The sequence below is a fragment of the Pterocles gutturalis genome, unplaced genomic scaffold, assembly GCF_000699245.1.
Source record: "Pterocles gutturalis isolate BGI_N339 unplaced genomic scaffold, ASM69924v1 scaffold48123, whole genome shotgun sequence".
In the NCBI taxonomy this organism is placed as follows: domain Eukaryota; kingdom Metazoa; phylum Chordata; class Aves; order Pterocliformes; family Pteroclidae; genus Pterocles; species Pterocles gutturalis.
Window position 1 is genome coordinate 25,820 of NW_010122352.1, and position 20,782 is coordinate 46,601.

The 20,782-nt window shown below is 43.6% G+C and overlaps 1 protein-coding gene across 1 annotated transcript in view; it reads right to left on the reverse strand.

Moving 5' to 3' along the window:
- Positions 1–5,715: 5,715 nt before the first annotated feature.
- The window catches only part of PRIMA1 (proline rich membrane anchor 1), a gene marked incomplete at its 5' end in the record, with an annotated part of 42,073 nt that continues 27,006 nt past the window's right edge, over positions 5,716–20,782 (reverse strand). The window contains one exon of the mRNA XM_010077488.1: positions 5,716–5,815. Coding sequence (XP_010075790.1) covers positions 5,716–5,815 — 100 coding nt within the window. The remainder of the gene's footprint in view (positions 5,816–20,782) is intronic.

The following is a 20,782-nucleotide window of genomic DNA, read 5'->3' on the forward strand; positions in this document are numbered from 1 at the left end:
ATGCATTGTTTCCTGTTACCATCTCACCATGACAAAAGCATGAAAAAGCTCAGGTAAATAGCAGTGAATCCTGGGCTATTTTTATTGTTACCAGGACTTGAGGGACCTCACCTGAATTTCACCAGGGCTATGCCCTACCTTTTTTCTGCTGACTGGTCTCCCAGCAATCTCTTCCCAGTCGTGGCAGTCTCCTCTTCAAAGTGACATCCTACTTCCTCTGCTACAGACTGGTGGTATGGATGTTGACCTGGCAGCTTTGGTGCCCGAAGTGGGGGCCAATGCCTTCCAGAGGCATTTTCTTTCTCAGTGGTCACAGGGAGATTTTAACGTGGAAGTTTTCTTGTGCAAAAAATAGCTGATATTTAAGTCTGCTGGGTATCATAGTACATGCTGTAATGTTTATTGCTGTAATTCATTAAACTGCCACCTGATCATTTTGCATTAGTGTTGGTCTGTTCTGTTTAAGGGCTTTTTTAAACCAGGATATGGAATCATTCCCAAGGGACTGATGAAAACTGTTAGGCACCAGCAACAAGGCAGACAAATCTTTGTACCACAAGGAAATCCTGTCCTCAGAAAGGCAACTAAGATGCCCCCACATTTAAAATAAAATTGTACCATCCCTGGCTGAAGTTCAGCTGACCTCACTTGGGCACCCGAAGGTCCCTGGGGAGTTGCTTCAGGCTGGGGAAGGAGGAACCCTGCTGTGAAGGAGGGTTCAGGCTGTGATGGCCCCTTGGCTCCAGACGACCTCACACAGACTGTGCTCTTCACCCCTGCCTGGTTAAGGCATTAAACTGTGATGGGTGAATCGCAGACAAAGGATCCAGGTTTAGCTGCTATAAATCAGTGTCAATCTGCTGAAGGACTGGTCCATAAATTGCTTTTGTTTTTGTGTGAGAGGGTGAAGTCCACATGGCAAATTAGAATATAAAATGGTGCACATCATCTCTTGCACCAAAGTAAACAAAGGTATGGGATATTATGCAAGAGACAAGAAAATCACTCTTACACTGGAGTATGTTGTTAGGGAAACTTGCAGCACCTCCAGCATAAAGAGAAGGGGTTTCTCAAACTTTGTGGGGCTGTGGGAATGTACAAGTGTAATTCCTCTGTTTATGAAGCACCAGCAGTGCACGTATCTGAGACCAAAACTGCAGGGTTAGATGAGAAAGAACCAGAACCCAGCTGGACACAGGCATGAGCAGCAGCCACGAGCTTCTCCAAAACCAGAACACAAAGTGTTGAAGCAAGCAGGGTTAATTTGGGCAGTAAGAGAAGTGCCTGAAGAGGCACTGCAGCCATTCCTCCCTTCGGCGTTTCTCTTCAATGCGTAGACTCTGTTCTCAGCTACACAACTGACAGGACACAGGAAACTTTTTACAAGTACATTTTTATTTAAAATAAAAATTAATTATGGTGTCTTTTTAAAATAGGGTACTGCACAATCTGTATATGCAACACAGTTTTTGGTACAGAACATACTTATTGAGCAATATGCTTAAATACTAAATATATATTAATGGCTTGTTTGAGAAACATGACAACATTAATTCTGATATTTCTTCTCTTTAGTCATTTAACCACTGATACAGATTTCCTATAAACAATATTTGCTTTCATCTGTACATGTGGTACACAGTCAAGAAGGCAGATTTTAGAATATTTACATTCATGCATTGATTTAAACACACTATTTTGCAGTTTAAAATAATATATTTTTGTTTGTACAGGTGCAGAGAGTATTGTAAATACATATCTACCATAGGCCTGATTCTCCATTGCTTGGCAGCATCTATGGTCATGACCTGGTTGGAGCAGGAGGCCCACACTTGCTTCACATGCTGTGACCATATGGCATGCAAGACTGGACAATTAGGTCTCTGTATAGATATATATCAATATATTTATATCTTATACTTAGTAGAACTCTCTTTCCTTCCATGTCTGTTTTTGCAGGATCTATCCAAGGTAGAGACGCTTTCCTGGTCACACCGCTGTGTCAGGTCTGAGCCAGGAAGGGTGGCAGGACTGGGGCTTCAGCTCCACCTTCCTGGCGCTGCTGAGGACTGAGGAAACTCAACAATTTGCAGCTCAGGCCCTTAAAGTGCATTCCCTGCTTGCATCTGCTAGTGGTGATCCTCAAGAAGAAGTTTTGAGTTGATGCTCTCCCTTAAACCGAACACAGCAGTTTTCTGTCTGGGGGTGGTCAGCGCAGAGCATTTAACTTCTGCATAGAGACTGGCCACCTTTGCATCTGCTGGGGATCTGGCTATTTTGTGAACGGAGCTATGCAGGACCTTTCTATGCCTGATATTTTGGTGGCTAAAAATAAAGTCAAAATGCTTGTAAAGCTGCATTGTGGATTGCCAGTTCCCCAGATCCAGGGTTACTGCTTAGGGAAGCTCTTATCCATCAAGCCTATTCCTTTCCCTTTTTATTCAATTATATTACAATAAGGAAGCACAGAAGCCTCTTTTATAAAAGCTTTGCAAGTAGTCTGTAGAGTGTTAAGCACAACCTTAAACCACATCAGAAAACTTCAGAAATCATTCTCCAACGGCAGTGCCTTTCTGGCCTCTACTTTCTGAAGACTTTTGCTTCCAGTATACTCTTCCAAGTGCTTTTCTGAAGATCACCTTAAATTTTGGTGCACTGTAGTCAACTGTACTTAGGGAGGAATCTAAGGGCAAAACTACCCGGTGCAGGATTTCCCATGTCTGCCCGCTGTGCAGATGTGTGAGTGCTGAGAGCAAGGCTCTGGACAAGAAGAGGGGCAGCTCTCAGCCTGCCTGCTGCTGCTCTTCTGTGGCCAAAGGACTTAAAAAAACCACACTGGGGAATGTATGTTTATGAAATATTATGGCAATTATATGCCCAAATATGTTTATTTAATATCAATAGGTTGGATATAATGATAGTGTAAATCTGCCCATGCAAATAGGAGACATCTATAGCTCTGAAAATACTGCCACAGAGCTGGTGAAGATTTTTATCCTGATTATACAGATGGGTAAATTGAGGCACAGAGAGGCAAAATTACTTGCTAGTAAACAGCAGATCAGTGGCAGAGTTGAAACTAGATCCTAGTCCTCATGTGCTGCTCCTTGAAATGCCCTGCATCCTCTCTCTCCATGAAGTTTTAAATGTTCTCTTGAGGAGACCTCAAGGAGCCTGGGGTGGGTTTGCTTCTGGGTTATGTCATGCACCAGGGATTTCTCTAGTGAAGACGTTTTACCATTGACATCACTGAAAATCAGACAGCGTCCGGTGACCATCTCTTTAGACTTTTTCTTGCAAAAAACAGACACATTTTGATGGACATGAGCTACAAATCCCTTTTGTGATTTTGGCCTTACAGAACATGCCTTTAAAGCTGTATTAGGAAATCAATAAAATCAACAACCTTTAGGAGAAAGTGCTAATCCTGAGCCTGTATCATGCTAAACTCATCTGCATTCGTACTTCATACTCTCAGCTAAACATGCAACCAGTCTCAAACTATGCCACATGTAGGCAGAAACAGCTGGAGTAAAAAAAAGAAAGGCAAACATAGGTAACTACACCAAAATAAATGTTATAGCTTAAAAATATTCTAGAAATATACTTGCAATATTTTTATTATACTATTTAGGGGATAAGTGCTTTAGGCAATCAACATTTGGGATACTAGACTCAAAGCCATAAATTCTGTCATTTTAATCTCACTTTGGATCCAAGAACATACCACTGTGTCTTGTGCAAGCACACATTAATATGGCAGGGAATGATCGTACTCTTGGGCAAGGGGTTACTTACTCCCTTTCACTTCTGTAATTGCATTCACTTTTCAAGAAAGTCTAGCCTTTAAAAAATAATTTTATGTAGCTAAAGATCTACATAGTGATGACAGGCTAAAAAGCTAAATGAGTAACTCCATAAATTCCTCAACAGCCGTATATAGCAGCATTTCGTTTTATAATTGAAAAGATACTTATATTTACATACACCCTATTGTTCAATAGGTAATAGAAAACTAGAGGTGGGCCTGAGCTGAAACTGCTGATTTGAACATCCTGGAGCTTTTTTGGGCAAGGTCTGCAGAACATCGTCTTCCTCTACCATCAGCCCAAACTCTACATCCCGGTGATAGAACAACCGCAGACAGGAATGTGTTCAAAATCAAGGTCTGATTTCTGCAGTTCAGGCACATCCTTATATAAAACTGAAAGCATCGGTGTGCTGCAGTACCGAGAGACGCAATGGCCGGGGTGCAGCCACATCCCAGAGTGAGATGGAGTCAGCACCTGGGAGTTACTCACAGACATGGAGACTGAGTGGTATTGAAGCTTGATGTCCAGACAAGAACCCAGGGTGGAAATTTGTCTTTCACTGCATCACTGCTTTCAGCACAGAGGTAAATGACGACATACATGTGGAGGTGTGACATGAAGGAAAGTTTTCAGGAGATGGTGAAAGACCAGCGTCTTGGCTAGTCTCATCACCTTTATCCTAAGGGTTACTTACTGAGTCTAACCTGAGATCCTACGTGGAATGAATTTCGGTGGATTCAGCTTTGCTTTAAGCAGCCTGCAATCCACATCATGGAAAGTACAACACTAAGCTATTATGTTGAATTTGGCACAATTGGCAGTCTCTGACCAGGAGAGGCAGAGACTGAGTTAATGTGGGCACAACCAGCTTACCAGACCCTCAAAAGTGGTCTTCCAAGCCAGACTTACAAGGTCCTCTGTGGGTCAGCCCAGGAGACTTGACGCTTTCAAGGAAACAACACTAATCAGTGAACGAAGAGAACTTCAAGGAGCTGCTAGTCCTTTCAACACAATTCCACCCGAATACTCATGCCAAGATGTAAATGGCATCTTTTCTGTAGGGGTTTCCCTGGGGAATCAGCTTGAAGCAAACACAGAGAAATGTGTAGAGTTTCATGAAGAAAGAACTTTTTAAAGATTAAAAAATAAAGTTTGATGCAAAAAAGGAGGCTGATTATGAAGTAATAATGTTCAAAGCACCTCTTAATAATATCTCTCTTTCAATAGCAATGCTAATTGCTAAAATCTGACATTTTTATTTCTTTTGCTTGAAAAAGTCGTCAGCCATGGAAATTGCATAGTCACCAGACCACAGATGAATGTCCTGGGTTAAGTCACAAGTTCAAGCAATTTTTGGTTGCTTGATGGCTTAACAGAAACCTTTTTTCCCTTTTTAAGAATGAAAGAATAAAGAATGATAAGAATGAAATATAAGCGTAGAAAACTGCACAGGCTGGAGAAGCATGTAGGTGACAGCTCCAACCCGTGACCCTCAGACTCACTTATAATAAGCTGGCAGATCACCTTCTCCTCATAAGATCCTATTTAAGCAGCTTTTGGTGGTCACTCAATTCAAACTGAAAAGTGGGGAGGAAAAGAGGAAGAAGAAGAAGAGAGAGGCATCGCGACATCGCTTTCACGAGATGCAGCATGCAATGCTTACGCCTTTGTGAGGCCTTTTCTCTGGGCAGCCTGGGTGGGTGAGTTGATCCTTCCTTGGAGAAGCAGCAAGCCTGAAGAGCAGCCTGTTTTTCTCTTCTGAATCACTGATGCGGGCACTATTTCTGAAATGAAGTCCATGGCCACAGAGCTCCTTTCGTTGCCTTATTTCACCCACCCTGCATGCTCCGTGCGTGTGCTTTGAAAGTTTACCACCTCATGCGCCTCGGCGGGGTCTTGGGGATTATACAACCGCATTGTTATCAACTGTTTTGTTGTTTTGGGAGGAGGTCATTGCATATTCAGCCCGACTGGTTCCATTCTCTTCTTTTCTCATTGGTTTCCTTGGGTGATCCCAGGTGATGTATAGGCAGGGTGGGGGGAGAAGAAAGGACAGAGATAAACATCTTCTTTTTCAATACAGATTGAAAGCAAGAACGCGTAAGGTGCTTCATAACACTGAAATTTTCCTTTCTATTTTCCCTTTCTGAACACAGGTCAAACCAGCAGTTAAATTTTGTCAAGCCTCATGATCCACCTGGATGATGAGGGGTCTGGTCCTAAGCCCTGTTGATGGGCTGTTGTTCTCCCCGTGCTAGCCTGTGTATAGATTCAGGCATGCACACTGCATGAGACAAAGGCTGCTAGTAGGAGAGCCCCCCACCACCACCTTCATCCCTGGAATGGAGGCTTGGGTGCTGGGTCAGGCCCTGCCCTGGGGCAGTCCTGGGCCTTTCTCCTCAAAGTACAACATCATTCAAACTGGGATGATGACCAGTTGTGTCCATTGAGGACCCAACTCACTCACCAGTCATCATAAAAACACCGTGTTTGGTCAGTACGAGAGAGCTCATCTGACCAGTGTACATCTGTGGTGACCACCCCAGACTACCTTCACAGGCAATGGAGAGAAACAGGTACTTTTAAAACACAGTTCAGAACAGCTTAAAGTGGATACTCAAAATAAGTCAGATGCTTTGCGCCTAACACATTCATATTTCTCTGCATTGTCTGTGAAGGAAGGCTAGTTTACTAGTGCAGACAAAGATGTCCATGTTCTAGGTGTCTATGTCAGTGACTGAAACATGGTGCCTGCTGTGATCTACCAGTCCTCCAGCACCAACCACTGAAGCATCCTCTTTTTATTTTGTTTGGTGGCCACTGGCACCATTTGGTAACACAGGCCAGGACCACCAATTCTAACTGTGAGGCAATTCAGGAAATGCCCAGAAAGTGCAGAAATCTAACAAGCATCTGCACACCATGGAACAAAATCATCTTATTTGGGATTTTAGAGTGACTCTGAAAAGGGAGACCTGAGCATAAGCCCTGTAACAGACCATGTTACATCATGTAAGTGTTTCCCCCATAACTTCTCTCCTCAGGAGTCATGTGACCTTTATTTAAAGCTGAAGTTTTACACATAGTAGAAGGAAAAAGCTTTGTGCTTTCCACACAGATATTTCATACATTAGTGCCTTGAGTTTAAGGCACTTCTGAGGGCAAAAAGAGGACCAGATAAACAAATGTAATACAACAGTCAGTCTGTGCTATTGTTCTTCACATTGTTTAACAAAGCAAACAACTATTAATTAAAAAATGGTTAATGACATTTTATTTCAGCAAAGTATTAGTGAAAGATTTATGGAGAATGATTACAGGAAGATAAATTTGTTTCGCTTATAATCTCAAAGAAAATATTTCTGATTGTGATATCTTAACGCTGCTCTTCAGCTGCTAAGAGTTAAGGCTTGTTAATATTAGCTGTGATTCCAGCTGTTAGAGAATGGAAATGCAAGGGAAAGGGAGACTAAGAGCTTTGTTGAACCCTTTTCCAGCCATTAACATGCTGTGCCTATCTGTATCTGACACAAACTCCTGCAGGTCTGTCTTTCATTACATTGTAAAGCACCCATCCACCCTGCCACATCCCTGACAAGAGGAATGGAGAATCTTATGGCAATAGTTTTAATTTTTTCCTGGGCAGGAAAAATGGTGCCTGGCTTTAAAATTCTCTGCTGCTTTCAAAAATTCTTTTTTTTTTTTTTTTTCCCCTCTCCTCCCTCAAGTTCCAATCCTGACAATCAGCTCTATGAATGGTGAAAAAATGAAGACATTTTGGTCACTTCTGCTTGCTGTTTGTCTCCTCTTTACCCTTTCTTTCTTTTGGTCTCCTGCGTGTTTCTGCACCTCTCCAGTTAAATTTTATTTCTGTCTATCCTTCCTCTTCTTTCTTAACTTTATAAAATGTCTTCCTCTAATTTTTATCTACATTTTTATTTTTTCTAGACGTGAGTTCAAGACTGACTTCTTCAGTCCTCCTGAAACTCCTTTTCCTTTCCTCTCCCTTTCTGCTTCAGTTTCTCTTCCCCAAGGGCAGCCACTTGCTCCTTCCTCTCCCCAGGCTGGTCTCACAGCACAGATCCAGCAGGTTTGGAGGCTCTCCTCTGATGGTGAGACCTCTCTGGAGACACTGCTGGCGAGGTTGGCAGTAATATTACACCACTGGCACCAGCATGCATTGGAAGTGCACTTTTTCAGAGCCTGCAAATAGTGGAATGGAGATTTTTATCAGAGTTCTGCTTCTGCCTTATCAACTGCCCAGGGTTAGTGCTAGCAAAACACAGCAACTACTTTCTTGGGTCTCAATGAAATGGCTATTTGAGGCATTTATTTATTTATTTTTGGCAGACACACAAGTTCAGGCTTGGAGAGTGCTCTTTTCAGCTCCTTCACTTGATTTGTTTCCACATGCATGTCAGACTTGGATTTGGGGTCAAACTTGCCTCAGTTACACCATTTAAATTACTGGTTTGACAGACTCGTATGCACTTGTCACAGGGATTAAAATTGACGTGTATTTAGATATGCAAAGTCATTTAGGTCTGTAGTGATTTTTAAACCACTCTTTTGCATTAGGGCACTATCTCTTTTTTGTGCTGCTAGCTCTGTGAGTCACTAGCTTCTTTTTACCTCAAATTTCATCCACTGTTGGGATCCCAGCATGTAAGTTTTTCTCTCACACACCAAGCGAAGCCCTTTTATCCTATTTTCTGCCTGATAAGCTAGGTTATGCATGATCTTCCTATGTGTAATACTCCAAGCCCTCTTTCAGCTGAAGTGCTATGGCCCTGCATTTATGCATTTCCATTCCAGGGTTGCTCTTCATTGGTAAAAGCAATGTTTCAAATTAGTGAGGGAATGAGGAGGAAACTGTTCATATCTGTGATATACTCACTTGGTGGCAGGCAAAACGGGCAGTTCGCTAACAAGTGGTTTGGATTGCTTTATAGTAAGATTTGCTACACATTGTGTTTTGATGTTTAGCAAATAAATTGGTGCACTCTTCATGCCAAATATCTGCAAATGAAAGGTACATGCAACTCTGTACAGCTTAGTACACGCCTGAAATGATGCATCAGAGTCCATAATGACCTCTCCACCATGCATGCATTAATTTTCATGAGTCCTAAAATCAAGAAAGGATCAAACAGCCACTCAGCAGTATATTTTACACATCAAGCTTCAATTTCATATGAGGTTCTGATCACATTATAAATCTTATTTATCAACTAAATTTATATTGGCTTGTCATATTGGCTTGTACCAGTTCTCTGCAGAGTCCTGTGTAAAGGTCAACGTAACAATGCACATTCAAACACAATTTGTATGTTGTCTTTAGAAAATTTCTTAGAGGACACATAGTTTTTGGCCCTTGATCATGTCTAGCCACAAAACTCAGTTGATATATTTGACAAGACCTCCCCTGCCAGCTTTGGCTACTGGTGTAAATTTGGCATAGACCTACTGTCTGCCAGGCAGTTGTGTGGTAGAGTACTAGGGGAGGGTTTCACCTCATGTCTCACATGTACACAGTTAAGAAAATCTCTATATATGATGTTTCAGACAAAATCAAGCAAAAGCTGAGCAAACTATTCATTCAATCAGGACTTTATTATGCCTCATTACTTATAGGCTTATTGAAGCGTTGAGGAGAATAAGATCACCTAGAAATGGGAATAGAAGTTTTGTCCAGGAGAATAAACTGCAACAGAATTTAAAAGACACAACGTAATCCACATGCTCATACTCTTCAAGGGGCTTTGTGCTTGGAAGGGATGAGAGTTAAGAATAAAAACTGATTTAATAAGACAAGCCTGAGTATTGCAAACCTGTTTCCTACTGCCTGCCTCCATAGCAATGTTTCTGTTGAGTGCCAGTGCACCACGGCCAGCATCTGGGAAGGCTGGGCCCCGAGGAAACCCAGCCAAGCTAGGAGGGAGTGACCTTGGGCTGGCGGCAGAGAAAGGAAAAGATCTTAAATTTCCCTCCTTCCGTGGGTCCCACACTTGACTCAACACTGCCAGAAGAAGTCTGCCTCCGCTTGCGATTTGCTGCCCTGGATTATCCTCTGAGGGCAACACCTATCCTGTTTCTTACAAAAGGGGCATAGAGTGTCATTTTTCTTCTGAAATGCAGTTAGAGGCTGAAAGGCCACTCCTCCCTCCCTGCCAGTGCACTGTTGGAGGAGATGCCCAGCTCTCAGAAGAGCACAGTGCAACTCCACTGTCCTGAGCAGTGGTACAACATTGTAAATGGTGCTTAAAAGGCACCTGCAAAAACACAGTGAAAAAAGAGATTTTACTGGCAGTGAAAGCTACCAGTCCTCTCTCTACTGCCTTTGTACACTCATACCTGTGCCAATGTACAAGGTACTTGTGCCAAAAATCCTTTAGTGTTTTCAGTTCCCCTCGTGAACATGCTTTTTCACTAACATGTACAGAACATGTTTGTCCTCTCAAAGCAGTTTCACCTCCAAGTGACTGTGACCATGAACCAAGCTGCTACTGAGCTCTCTGGGCAGCCTCGCTTTGCATGTCCCAGCACTGGGCTGTGCTATGGGGACAGACAAGCAGCCAGCAAGCTGCTCTACTGGCAAGCATCACCGTGGCTCGCCCGCCCCTCCTGCGCTGGCGGGGGTGGCAGGCACCGGTTCGTGCGTGTGCCTGCCGGTCCCTGGGGCAAAGCAGCAGAAGGGAAGAGGCAAATCAGAGAGCTGAAAATATATAATTTGTAAGTGCAACGACTTCAAAGCTCTTCTCCATACCGATGAATATTTCATTAGCTATCAACACATAAAAATTAATGACTTTCAATGAAACTGGGTCTCATATGGCACACCCATTTGCTTCATAGGATTGGTCTCTCCTGATGTGCCCCCAGCCCACAGCAGAAATATCCAAGCTACGTATATACCAGTAGAGATCCAACAGCAGCAGCATCTTCCTGGGTGTCAAAAGTTGTCCATGAAACAGGGTAAATACCTGGCAGGCATATTTTCATTCAGCTTCACCTCCTGGGCTAGGATGTTAGCAGTAGCTGTGGCAGCTATGTTTAGAGCTCTTGGCTAGACTTCACTGCTGGAAGCCCAGACAAGATGATGTGTGGGCTACAGTCACACTTCAAAGCCACCCTTATTTAGCAGATATAGGATAGGAACGGAAGAATAAATTTTGTAATATTACTCAGTTACTGGACCTTCTCTCCCAATAACCTGAATGTTTATAAGAACAAGAAGAACATGAATGGAGGCTATTTACCTCTCAGTACTGTGGGCATTCATCAAACAGCCATTTGATTCATGCTGCCCACCAGCCATCAGAGGTGAATCAGTCCTGGCAACTGCAACTGGTGGGAGAAGTGATCTTGCTTTTTAAGACTGGTTTGTGAACAGGACCCCTGCTAGGGGAGTTCAGTGCGCTGACAACAGTTGCTTTCTGGGACACAGCCATCAAATTTGTGTGCAGTTGCCCACCACGAGCCTTGCCCAATGACTAATCTGGGCTGGCCAGCCTGGTGCTATGGCCCAGACATATGGGGCTCATGTTAAAGAAGGACACTTCTCTAGAGATAGTTTTCAAAGTCATGGAAAGAGAGTCACATTCTGACTTTCCCCTTGACTGTCTCGGGGGGACCAGAAAAATTCAATCTGGATATTTTTAATTTGACAATGTAAAGACAGAAATCAAGGAAGAAACCCTAATGTTTAAATTCTCTGAAACCTCAGTTCTTCGCTATTAAATTAGTTAACAGGCATATGTGGACCATGTATCTGTCCAGAAAACCAAGCAGCATACTATTCCTTACTCATAGGAAGAAGTTACTGGCTCAACTACCTCCCACATACAAAGCAAATGTTTTATAGTTATAATAAAAAGCAGCTCCATCTGGACAAGTTTCAGCAATGCACTCACTACTGCTCAATGTTTATTGAGGACCAGTGTTCAATACTCTCAGTCTCCCAAGGTGTTTACATGTGTTCCCTGTGTTTCTGTCTTTGGTCTGGTAAGTTATATAGTCCAGCATCTAAAAGATAAACAAACTGTTTTGCTGCAAAGTTTATTACTTACTATCCAAATATGTGATGTTTTTGATTTCCAAACTAGAAAGTCTTATAGGTAACCTGGATTACATTATCTGCACTGTTTGGAAGGACTATGTATACTGCATTACTTTCAGTTTTGGACATTTGATGGAGGTCTCCTTCCTCGAGCTGCTTTGCCCCTTTCCTCTTTATGAAAACAAAAGAGATGTCTTTTGGGAATCAGAAAAGGCCATTTTTTCCCGAGAGACCTTTCAGTATTTCAGTCTTAGCCAAGCGAAACTAGTGGTCAGCTGATAAGATTTACAAGAGAAAGTAAGCATGTTTAACATCATCAGACCTTTTCTGTCTGTCTCTCATGTATGGACAAGGCGAGAAGATCTGTACAAGTGCACAGCGCTATAGGACCGTTATACAAAAGGAGAAAGTCTCTTTCACAGCACTGCAAGTCATGTTGCAGCAATAGGCTTTGATCTAACCCCAAGACACCATCTCCTAAGGAGAGTTTATTCTTTTCTGGCTGTTCATGTGAGCATTTTCAAGCCTGTAATTCACAGCTAGTTCAGCTCTCCCTCACAGCCATTTTTAACTGACCAGTTTCTGGAGTATACCTAAGCAAGCCCTGCAGGCCTGCGGGTGATTGCTGTTTCGGGGTGGTTCATGATCCCCTGTAACAGTCAAATTTCCCTCACTGTGCAAGGATTGAAGATCTAGTCTTTGCTGAGTGCTTCTCTCAGGGAAAAAAAAATCCATACTGATCCCCTCTGCAGCCATTCATCAGCACTTAGAGGTGCTCGGGCTGCAAAATGTGGTGGGCAGACCTCTTTCTGCAGAAGTGCATCTATCCCAGCCTGCTGAAGTCGCTCTGGGTATGTCTGAAGGGAGAATTTGGCCTGTTCAGGCTGTAAGTAATTGCAGTAGATTGCTGAGCCACACATGAAATTTAAGCAGTGGAGATTAGTCTTCATTTATTTTCTGTACTGTGAAGTCAGAGTAATTTCACAGACTTTGGTGGACTTGAGGAGGATTTGTTCTGATGTTACAAAGGAAGATCTGTCCCTAGGGGATGAAGGTGATGCAATTTCCTACTAGGTCTTCAGTTAAGCTAACTTCAGAATTATGCTCCTACACAAAACCAATCTTAAGGAAGAGAAGCAGCTTTATAATTACGATACAGGACTATTAACTATTAAAGTATTTTCAGTGACCCCTCACGTTACAACCCATACTTCGCATTCCCTATAATGATCTTTAAAAGGTTTTATTGACTGGAGGGACATTACAGCTTATGTTATCCATTGGGTGTTCTCAGTGCAGAATACATCATTGATATGCTTTGATAACAAAAGGGAAAAAATGAATGGGCCTAACATAAAAAAATGAGCTCATGTCGCCAGCCTTCCAGCCTGGCAAAAAGCCATTAAATGGGAAAAAAAAAAAAAAAAAAAAAAAGACACTAAATGCATGGAATGAAGGCATCCTGCTTTGAACAAAGACAAAACATGTCTGGAGGATGGCCATGGCAATGCCTGGCAGTGTGCTACGCACTGGCAGGGCCCTTTGGGGATGAGCTGGGTGTGCTCCTGCTCCTCAGAGTTCTGTTCTGCCACAGAGCAGTGCAGGTAGCCAAGGTACACGCATGGAGCTCAGTTCATGGCGCACCATGCTCTGCCAAGCAATGCAGAAACAGCCTGGGACTGTCGATATATATGCTGTGCCCAGATAACTGGGATTACAGGTAACTCTACTGCATTAGGCAGGATCTGTTATCTGCTAATAATGAAGACAGTACACTCTCCTGCTTTGTTGGGTTTTTTTCGTTTTGTTTTGCCTTTTTTTTCCCCCCCCCCCCCCCCCCCCCCCCCCAAATTTCATGCAGATCAGAAAGGGGAAGAGAGCAAAATTTCCTGGAGCCCTCCTGTGAATATCCTTCAGACTAGTGCAGACGGGATGCATTACTGCAGTAGCTCCATAATGCTGGTGTCTCATAAAAATCAAAGTCATGGAGTTCATGCAATGCTGGACAAAAATTTAAGGCTGCCCCCAAAGTGGATTGTGCATACTCTCTGGGCTTTTGCACCCACAAGCTGAATGCGCGTGCAGGTTTGGTCCTTTATTTCTGCACACATCTCAGAGCTCTGTGACCCATACAAAACTGAGACATGCATGTTCTCACAGGTGCTAGCAAGAAGGCAGCAAACACTCCTCTGCTTATCTGCCACTCTGTAATATAAAAACCCCAGCGGAAGCCAAAACTGAGACCTTTCACTTATTCCTATGCAGTTCTCCAGTCTCTCTAGAACAGACTGAACAACATAGAGTGTTTAACAAACATAATTAAGGAAATCTGGAGAAACATGCTTCTCAAGTGCCCAGCCATACCAAGCCTGATCAATACCTTGCTTTTTTTATACAGACATATCTAAACATGTACATTGAACAAGATGTGACAACTACCTAACTGCTTCTGCTCAGCTGCAGTGAGGCCAGTAAAAGACTTTCATAAACTATTACTCAGCTGGGCTCCCAAGTAGAAGTTGTCCTTACAAAAAGATACCTATACTGGAGGGGGAAGTGGAGGAGGGAAAGGTGCAGAAACCCCCTACCACGGCTGCAAAATGGCTGGCTGTTGGTGCCCCATGCTCCAGGTCAGGGTGGGCATCAGTACTGGAAAAACATTGGGGTTGGAATAATAAGGGGCAGAGAGAGGAGATGAGCAAGGGCTGCTCTTCACTGCTCTCTTGCCATCTCTGAAGGACAGTATATCTCTCACCATCTGAGTGACTGTAGATATTGCCATTGGAGGCACTGGACTTTTCCATCCCCAAAACAAAGTTTTGTTTTTATGTTACATTGTGGCCAGATTTTTGGCTGAATGTAGATAACTACCTTGTTATTTGATCCCTTGCAAACGTAGGCAATAACCTGAATGATGGATTTGATCCATACAGAAGAACAAAGCTACTGCTATTTCACAGAATCATTTAAATAGAATTTCACAGAGCTGTTTAAATAGTAACGGTTAATTTCTGTGTAGATGAACCAAAGTTCTCTGCAGATTTTCCGTAATAGAAATGTCTTTAATAGAAGAGTGTCTGCAACACAAATAAATGCAAGGGGCTGAGAAGAAAACGAAAACTTGTAAAATGGACTGATCTTTGCAACTATCTGGAACACTTTGCATTTGAGGCAATCTGTCTCTGCCACCAACTAGACTAAGACCACTGATTTCCACTTTCTCCACTCACACAGAAGGGTCTGCAGAGCCAGACCCTGCTCTTTGCAGCATAAATGCAAACCCATTGTAAAGGGGACCACAGGGTGGTCCCAGCCTTCCCATGCTCCAGGTGTGCAGCAGGGCAGGCCTGTACAGAGGCAGAGCAACCAGCAAGTCCTGCATACCTTGATGTCTACAGAAAGATTTGGTTTTGTGCAGTTTGGGAGCTTAGTGGCTTTAGACAACTGCAACAGTGGACAATTTCTGAGGAAGGATTTGAGTTCAGCCAGTCTCCAACTGGCTTCTCAGGGCTCAGAGCAGCTGACGGGAAGAACCAGGTTAGCTTGCAGTTCCTGCTGCTTGGGAATATTAGCATCTTTCATAAGATTTCATGCTACTGCCTCAAAAAGCAGACACCAAAGAAGGCACCATTTTTCCACCTGGGACCTCTTTGCATGGCCTCTTTTCAAAGGCCAGAATGATGAATGACTCTATTTTCCCACTCTTAACCCTTTGTATCAAGCCCTCTGTTAGTGCTTCACTCCATCACCTGGTATTAGCTTGGGGAATGGATGCTGTGATGCCATTAGGATAGCTGATCTCCACAAATGCCCTCTGACGTGGCTATTTAGACAACAACTCTCCGAAGCAGACAAACCAGGAGCATCTTTCTCCAGCCCAGCCATATTGGAGGAGGTGGCCATGTGCCTGCCGACGGAAGGGGCACCAGAGTCAGAGAGAGGTAAGCGTGCAGCGGAGCAGGACCACCCCAGCAGATGCCATCTTCTCCCACCCCCGGCTCAGCCCACATGGACCTACTGGCAAGGATCTCCCGAGCAGGGAGCTGCGCGCTGCTTAGCAACCCTGGAACATTATAACTATTTATCAGTAAGTATGAGGGGTGCAGAGAAGGAAGGACAGAGGTAGCAGAAATCAGACCATGCAGCCACACAAGTGGTGGCAGCACAGCTGCAAGAGGCTCAAGGGTGGCTGCAAGTGATTGTTGTGCACCTGAGGAGTGTCACAGCTCTGCGCTGAGGGACCCTGTCCCTGCCCTTTGCACCTCAGGCAGTGTGGTGGCATGACAGCAAACAGCAGAGCAAGGTGGGGGTATGTGTGATGTGACCTCCCTTCAAAGCAGCGGGGATCCCCAAAACCAGCTGAGCCTTCCTTTATCAACACCTGCTCTCAGCTAGGGCATGGAAAAGCTGGGGTCGTGTCTGCACACCAAGTTGTGACTATTTAGACAAAGGCGTGAAACTAATGCACATAAATTACAGTATGAAATAACACTGATGTGCTCAGATGCCTCATTACCTCTGGCTGAGATTCCCTGCACAGGAGGAAGTGTGTCTGAGTGCAGCTCCTGCTGTTCCCTGAGCTCTACCTTTACCCAGGGGCTCTGCACACATAAATCCAGGTTAGAACCAGGCATCAAAATCAAAGCCAGCAGAAGCCAAGAGGAGCCAAGGATGGTACCAAGCCAAGATTGCTGGCCAGAAGGGTGCTGAAAGGTCAGGCAGGAAGGGGATATCTTTTGCACGGTCAAATCTGGGGTTACATAACATGCGGCTGACTCAGGAAACAAAGCTCTGGAGAAAGCAAGAAAGCGCAGAGACTGGGAGGGCAGGGGGGAATGGGACATGCACACAGGGCTAAGAGGCGTGCTGAATAGTCCCAGGCATCTTGAAGGTGGCTGGACGCATGTGATGGGTAGGGACTGACTGGTGCTTAGCTGCTCCATGGTCAGGTTGGCTTGTCACCTCAAGGTAGAGCCAAGTGAGTTCATGTAGAGCCTCCCTGAGGCGGGACAGGGAACGTGTGGGAACCACTGGGGCATTCCCACATTTTTCTAGCTTTCTTGTTCTAATTTTTGGGGTTTTAGAGCTCCTGCAAATCCACCGTGTGAACTGAGCCCACTGGGAGCTGCAGTTGTTCAGCTGAGAAACCAAGATTTACTGATGTTACTCCAGACGTGCTGCAGATTCTTTGTGGAAAGTAAAAGGGGGCAATAAAGGCACCCAGCAGGTTCCTATGTGATTCTCGTTGTGTAGAGGGAATTTCTGGGTGATACAGAGCTGGAGTAATGGATCCACACTCCCACCCCCCTACCATGGGTACAATTTCCTCTGAGTCACAGAAAACACTGTCTGAAGCACCCCAGGGTGCTGCTGCTGGGTTCTTGCAGGCTGTAAGAAACTCAGTCCTCAGCTCAGATATCCAATATAACAAAGCCAATACCTTTATTCAAATGTCCCTGCACAGGGTACATCTCAGCCACAGATGTGGATTTTCACCAGCTCAGTCAGCCACAAGTGCCCTCATGTTAGTTTGTAAAAACTAGGATTGGCTTAACAATCAAATGAATTTCTAAGAAAAGTTTATGTCTTTGCCTTGTGGGGTTTTGAATATGTAAGAGTCTTCAGTTTAAAGTCAGCTTTTAGACGAGTAGGTAAAGAGAACAGATGAGGCAGCTGAAACACCATTTTTACCCCCAGTCTCATATTTATTTGGATTACTTCAGAAGTTATGGCTTCAGGAGAAAAATGTAATAAAAAATCCATAGTAAAATTGCTGAAACTGGCAACTCTCCTATTGGTTTCAAAGCTCTAATATCCACTTGTATCTGCTAATTGCACTGTGGTTAAACAGGAATATTTCAACCAATACAATTAGACCACCATGAGCATTATACTCTGGCGTGAGCCAGTAAAATCCACCCATGGCTATTACAGAGCTGCACTGAGGCCGTAACTGTACAGTACTTAGATCTATTGCAAGACTTCTGCCCATTTGATGTGGTACCCTCACCTGCAGCAGACAACAGAAATACGGCAATTTCGTTTCTGGTAACCGTGAAAAGTAATTGATCACAGGATAGATCACAATGCTCTACGGATTTCTGTCAGCATCTTTGTCACTACATCACAAATTAGGAGTGAACATTGAAAAATAATTTATTGGAGAGTATTCTGTGAAACATTTGGGGCATTTGTTTTACATTAAAGGCTAACGCCTCCTGTAGGCTTGTAGTGTGCCCTGTTATGAGTAATAGTGGGGCATTCTATCCATTCATGACAGCAAACTTTTTCCCTAGTAGAATGTGACTTTGGTATAACTTAAAAAGAGACAGAGAAATCCTGCCCAATAATAGTTATGCAAACATATAGTGCTTATAAAAATCCTAGACTCACAGAACTGAGGAGCAGAGCCTCCTGCTTATCCGGTGAACACATACTGCGCAGGCAACAGCAAAGCAAACTTTCCTGCACAGCATTGCCCATGCAGCTTGGCTCAGCGCTCTCTATGAATGAAAGGCTATTTTATCCACTTTATTCATCAGTCCTTAATCTGTCAAATGAGCCTGCTAACAAGTAGTAGCAATACTTTTGCTATTCTACGTAAAAAAATGATGCCAACCCTTCCTTGTCTCGATGCACTCAAAAAACATCCTAACAAACAAAAACACTAACTGCTAGCCCCCAACCAAAATCCCCAATGATGCCACTGAATCAACAGAATGAATACAGTAGAGCTCTGGCATCTCCAGTGGGCTTGAGTCAAGTTTTAAAGCCATTCAGCAGCTTGTCTCATATATACTGCCCTGGAAAGTGTTGCACAACCAGCACCGGCTTCAATACTGTTCAGAAGAACAACTGATTTTCCTTGTACTAGACTCAGTTTTCATCAAGCAGGGCTACACTTAGTTTGATAGTGATAGCTTTCAAAGAACACAAGAAAACCAACAAGAACTCAGAGAAGTTGTGGACTCTCCATCTGTGTAGATATTAAAAACCCAGCTGGACACAGTCCTGGGCAACCTGCTGTAGCTGACTCTGTTAGAATAGGAGTTTGGACTAGGTGATCTCAAGCTGTCTGTCCCTTCTGACCTCAACCACTTGGATATTCTATGAACTCATTAACCACTCTTGGTGGTTAAAAAAAATGGGATCTCCTGCAGAAAGACTGGCTTCCTGGGGTATTCAAATTGTCATTAGTAGATCATTTGCAACCTCATTCCAAGAATGGGAGTAAATTCACCACTAGGAGATGAATAGGCGTAAAGGCTAAGCAACATATGGGGACGCTGGGCTTCGGTTAGAGGTGGCAGAAGACCTGGACAGTGGTGCTCAATGGTAGATGATGAACCTGTTGATGATAAGCATCAATATTAAGCTAGTGGAAAAGATAACCCAGTTGGAGTGTGACTGTCTTTTCCTTGCTTTTCCAAAATTTTGAAGTTTTGTCTTTCTTTCAGTTGTTCTCAGTGATGTTCACAGATTTTCCTGATGAAGACCATATTCCCCTCGGAATAACACTCCTTAGGGGCTGACCTCTTTTACAGAGCTGAGCTGGTCTAACACCAGGGAATTGCATCAGACGCACAGATCTGCCCCCACAGACCTTCTTCTTCCCTTTCAGTGACCCCCACTCAAAGAGTACTTTTTAACCCAGTGTTTCCACCAACTATCTCACTTTGTCTTCTTTATCTTCTGGGGCTCAGCACAGCCCCCACTCCCACTTTCTACCCTCCTTAAACAAGTGTCTGTGTTATCCCCTTGCAAGCATCTGCCTCATCTTGTTAAGCAAAACCAACTTTCTGAACCTTGCTCCCACTGCTGAAAGTAGACCTTGCAGTATACAGGGTCCATAAATCATACACTAATGCTGAGTACCCTAGAAAATACCTGAGCAATGAATTTTAAGACAGTTTAAATATGACCTGTCATTTTATTTCAGGACAATGTTTTCTTCCATTTAATTATTATTTGAAGGTGAACTCAGCGCCTATTTAAGGAAGTGCATACGTAGGCATTTATGGTACCTTTCTCTCAGGCTAAGGGACACATATAAAACTGTGGCTTGACTAAGTCAGAATACAGAATACTGAGTAAAAGATATCATGCAAAACTTTGCTATCATCAGCCTGCTTTATCTGCTGACTTAGCCAGAGGGCTCTTTGTCAGCAAACCCCATGGTGCATCTGAGAGCAGAGGCATCCATCCTATCTAAAATCCAGCAGAGTCAACGGGTCACATCCCTATGCCCAATGGGCTGCTCATGGGTCATCTCAGACCATATGGATGTTCTGGAGATACTAAACACAGGTTTTTTACATGTTGTAAAACCATCTGAAACACCTTCTGCCAGGCTGCAGAGCTGGCACATCAGCTGGTATGGAGACCAGGATGCTCAGCTTTGCTTTCGCCTTCAAGGTTTGAGAAATGGCTCCAGTATCTTAATTTTATACAGGGAGCCAGGGATTTATTTTTCCCTTTCATGTAAATATCTTACTCCTCTCACAGGCACTGACACACCAGTGAGCTGCAGAAATAGGATTACATACTGCAAGTCCCTCTTCCCCCCATCTCAGTTGCTTATTTACCAAACAACTCTCATTAATCCTCTTTACTGTGTTTACTTCCCACTTGCCTCCAGTCTTAGTGTCTTACTATTATTCAGGTGCTTGGAGACGTTAAAAAACAGCTTAAGAGTCAGCCACCTCCAGAGCTGATTAAAATGAATCGAGCTCCACCGATTCTTTTTGAAGCCTCACTGATTTACACCAGATGAAGATTTGTTAGAGCTGCTGGCATTCTCAGTGCACTTGCCCAAATCCAATCCACAAACCATGTAATACTGAAATGAACCAGCTTCCTCCAGCCTGTGCTAGTTTATAAATTGTCCTTGGACCTCCTGCTTTTACTCCAG